Genomic DNA, 3,412 nt, shown 5'->3' with positions numbered 1-3,412 from the left:
AAAATTTCAGAAAAAATTTGATACCTGAAATCATTGAAAATGAAAAAATCTCAATCAATTATGTCATGACGAGAAAAATGGAACTAGAATGAATTAAATGTCGACGATAGTTTTGTATATGATATAGAGCTTGATATTATGAAAGAAAAATAAAGATCTTGAACTTATATTTACTGAAAAATATAAACATAGAAATAATTGGTCAATGTGAAAAAACACAATTAAGGAGGAATTGAATTTATTTGCAAAATATAAAGTCTTTGGACTTGTAGTCCGTACACTAAATAGTGTTAAACCAATGGAATGTAAATAGATATTTGTGCGAATATGAAAAGAGAAAATTGAGATTATGAGATATAAAGTATGGCTTGTTGCACAAGATTTTCTTTAAAGATCTAGTATTAAATATGAAGTAATATATTCTTTATAGTGGATGTAATTACAATTTTATATTAACTAGTCTGAAAATATATGAGAAGATTTAAATGCGTCTAATGAATGTAGTTACAATCTATTTATATGGCTCACTTGATAACGATATCTGTATGAAAATCACTGAAGGATTTTAATTGCCTAAAGCACAAAATTTGAATTCTCAAAAAATTCATTCGATCAAATTAAATAAATCTTTATATGGATTAAAGCAATCCACACACATATAGTATAATCACCTTAATGAATATTTGTTGAAAAAGGGTTATAGAAATAATTCTATATGCCTATGTATTTTTTCAAAAGATATTAAACTGAATTTATTATAATTGTTGTTTATGTTAATGACCTTAATATTATTGAAACTTTTGAAAAGTTATCAAAAGCCATGGATTATTTAAAGAAAGAATTTGAGATGAAAGACCTAAGAAAAATAAAGTTTTGTTTGGGTTTTTAGATTGACCACTTAACAAATAGAATTTTTATCCATTAATCTAATTATATAGCAAAAGTGCTAAAATGATTTTGTATAAAGAAAGCATATCCATTAAGTTCACCAATAGTTGTAAGATCATGAGATGTGAAAAAAGACTCTTTCTGACCTCGTGAGGATAATAAAGAACTTCTTGGTTCTAAAGTATCATAGCTTATTGAAATTGGAGCACTAATGTATCTTACTAGCAATACATGACTTGCTATATCAATTGTTATGTTTATTAGCAGGATATAGTTCTTCTCCAACTCTAAGATATTGGAATATAATTTAACATATACTTTGATATCTTCGAGGAACAATGGATATAGGCTTATATTATTCAAATGCATCAAAATAAAATTTAATTGATTATGCAGATGCAGGATATTTATCTGATTCACATAAAGCTTGATCTCAGACAGGTTTCTTATTTATATGTGGAGGTATGACTATTTCATTGCATTCTATAAAACAAACTATAGTTGCTATTTTTTTTAACCATGTAGAGATTTTATCAATTCATGAGGCAAGTGGTAAATGTGTCTAGTTAAGATATGTAACTCAATATATTTGAGAAATATGTGGCTTGTCAACCAAGAAGAAAATTCAAATAATGTTATATGAGGATAATACCGCTTGCATAGCATAGTTAAAGGAATGAGACATTAAAGGCGATAAAACAAAACATATTTTGTTAAAATTCGTCAAAATCTTTTTTCACTCATGATCTCTAAAAAAAAGGTGATATTAGTGTTCAACAAATTCAGTCAAGTGACAATCTAGTAGATTTGTTCATCGAAGTCATTCCTGCTGCAAAAAGGATTGGAATGCCTCATTTTAAAGGTCTCTATAATGTAGTCATTAGGGAAGTAAAATACGTATTATACTTTTTTTTTATTCATCAAGGTTTTTTCCACTGAGTTTTTCTTGCTAAAGTTTTTAAAGAGGTAATATTACAAAAACGTATTCTTGAAAAAAATTATGTACTTTTTTTTCTTCATTCAGATTTTTTTCCATGAAGTTTTTTTCTTGTAAGGTTAATACGAGATATATTTTTAATCTAAGAGATATTCAAAGAGAAGTGTTATAAACAAATATGTGAATGTCCATTATATTATGACTTAAGAAGTGCAGATCAAGTCAAATAGCCCAATAAGCAAGATACAAGAAATGTAATATGATTTGAGCTACTAGATAGAATTAAATTAGGATTATGATTCAAAGGGTTGTTAGCCTATAAATAGATCTCTCATTTAATTTATAAATATACACTTAAATAAAATTTTTTTATTCTCTTGAAATATTTTTTTATATTTTTTTTATATTTATTCTCTTAAAATTTATTTCATAACATAAAACTATAAATGCATTTGTTTTGGATTATTTTTCTTTTTAACTGTTCAATATGATAACCCGAATATGTTAAAAAAAATTTAAACCAAACACTACGATAATTTGGCTGTTATTTTTCAATAAAGTACGCAACTTTAAGTCTAATTTTTTTTTAAAAATAAAAAACGGAGTAAAGGAAGAAAACAGAAAAGTTCCAGAAAGCCCTAAAACCCTTCCTAGCCCTCGTTTTCTCAGTGCAGAAACAGAGTTGAGGTTATTTCTTTCCTTCTTTGTTTCTTAACACTCTCCCGCCTTGTCTGCAACAGCAACAGTAGAAAACAATGTCGCTTCGAGTGCTAAACCCGAATGCGGAAGTTCTGAACAAATCGGCGGCGCTGCACATGAACATCAACGCCGCCAAAGGGTTGCAGGATGTTCTCAAAACCAACCTGGGACCCAAAGGCACCATTAAAATGCTTGTTGGTGGCGCTGGCGATATCAAGCTTACTAAGGATGGAAACACTCTCTTGAAAGAAATGGTACCTGTTCCTTTTCCTCCCCTATTTTCCTCTTTTATATAAAAAAAAACCCTTCATATTTGGATCTACTTCCATTTCTTTTATCTCGAATATCTAATTATTAATGCACAATTTTTTTTATAATTTTGCTTAATCAAAAAAGAGAAAAAAATTCCATTTTCTTGGACAAGTTTGGTATGATTCAATACATTTTAGTGAGTTGGTTCGATGAAAATGTTTCAGCAAATTCAAAACCCAACAGCTATTATGATAGCAAGGACAGCTGTTGCGCAAGATGACATTAGCGGAGACGGAACTACATCTACTGTCATCTTCATTGGCGAGCTTATGAAGCAATCTGAGCGTTACATTGACGAAGGTTAGTGCTCAATTTTGCACTTTTCTCTTTGAATTAAAGTAGCATTTGGTATAAGGAAAGTGAAAATATATTCTCTGCTCAATTAAATTAAATTGTAGTGTTTGTTTTGTAATAAACTATTGTAATGTAAAATTGCAATTCAATCACATTACAGTAAATGGATGTAATGTGATTACAGTCCAAAACTAATGCAATCACATTACATTACTTTATGTAATGTTCTTAAAGATAGTTTTATTATTCAAATTTATTACCTTATTAAAAATATTTTATAAT

At 28.3% G+C, this 3,412-nt stretch overlaps 2 protein-coding genes across 2 annotated transcripts in view; both read left to right on the top strand.

Moving 5' to 3' along the window:
• Window positions 1–2,433: 2,433 nt before the first annotated feature.
• On the top strand, window positions 2,434–3,233 carry LOC110422757 (T-complex protein 1 subunit zeta 2-like). Its single transcript, XM_021436769.2, has 2 exons — window positions 2,434–2,778; window positions 3,001–3,233. Exons 1-2 carry the CDS (start codon window positions 2,581–2,583, stop codon window positions 3,139–3,141), a joined length of 339 nt encoding a protein of 112 aa, XP_021292444.1. The 5' UTR covers window positions 2,434–2,580; the 3' UTR covers window positions 3,142–3,233.
• A 60-nt stretch (window positions 3,234–3,293) lies between these two features.
• Window positions 3,294–3,412, top strand: part of LOC110422797 (T-complex protein 1 subunit zeta 2-like) — a 1,497-nt gene continuing 1,378 nt past the window's right edge. The window contains exon 1 of the mRNA XM_021436812.1: window positions 3,294–3,299. Coding sequence (XP_021292487.1) covers window positions 3,294–3,299 — 6 coding nt within the window. The remainder of the gene's footprint in view (window positions 3,300–3,412) is intronic.

Source organism: Theobroma umbraticum, unplaced genomic scaffold (genome assembly GCF_002168275.2).
Source record: "Theobroma umbraticum cultivar Fairchild unplaced genomic scaffold, ASM216827v3 scaffold_146.0, whole genome shotgun sequence".
Lineage (NCBI taxonomy): Eukaryota > Viridiplantae > Streptophyta > Magnoliopsida > Malvales > Malvaceae > Theobroma > Theobroma umbraticum.
The sequence above is the reverse complement of the archived record's forward strand: the minus strand, read 5'-3'. Positions and strand labels throughout refer to the sequence as shown.

Excerpts from the sequence above, each read along its gene's own strand:
- LOC110422757 (XM_021436769.2), top strand. The coding sequence starts at position 2,581 with ATGTCGCTTCGAGTGCTAAACCCGAATGCGGAAGTTCTGAACAAATCG. Across the intron at positions 2,779-3,000 it reads ACACTCTCTTGAAAGAAATG|CAAATTCAAAACCCAACAGC; the intron begins GTACCTGTTCCT and ends AAAATGTTTCAG.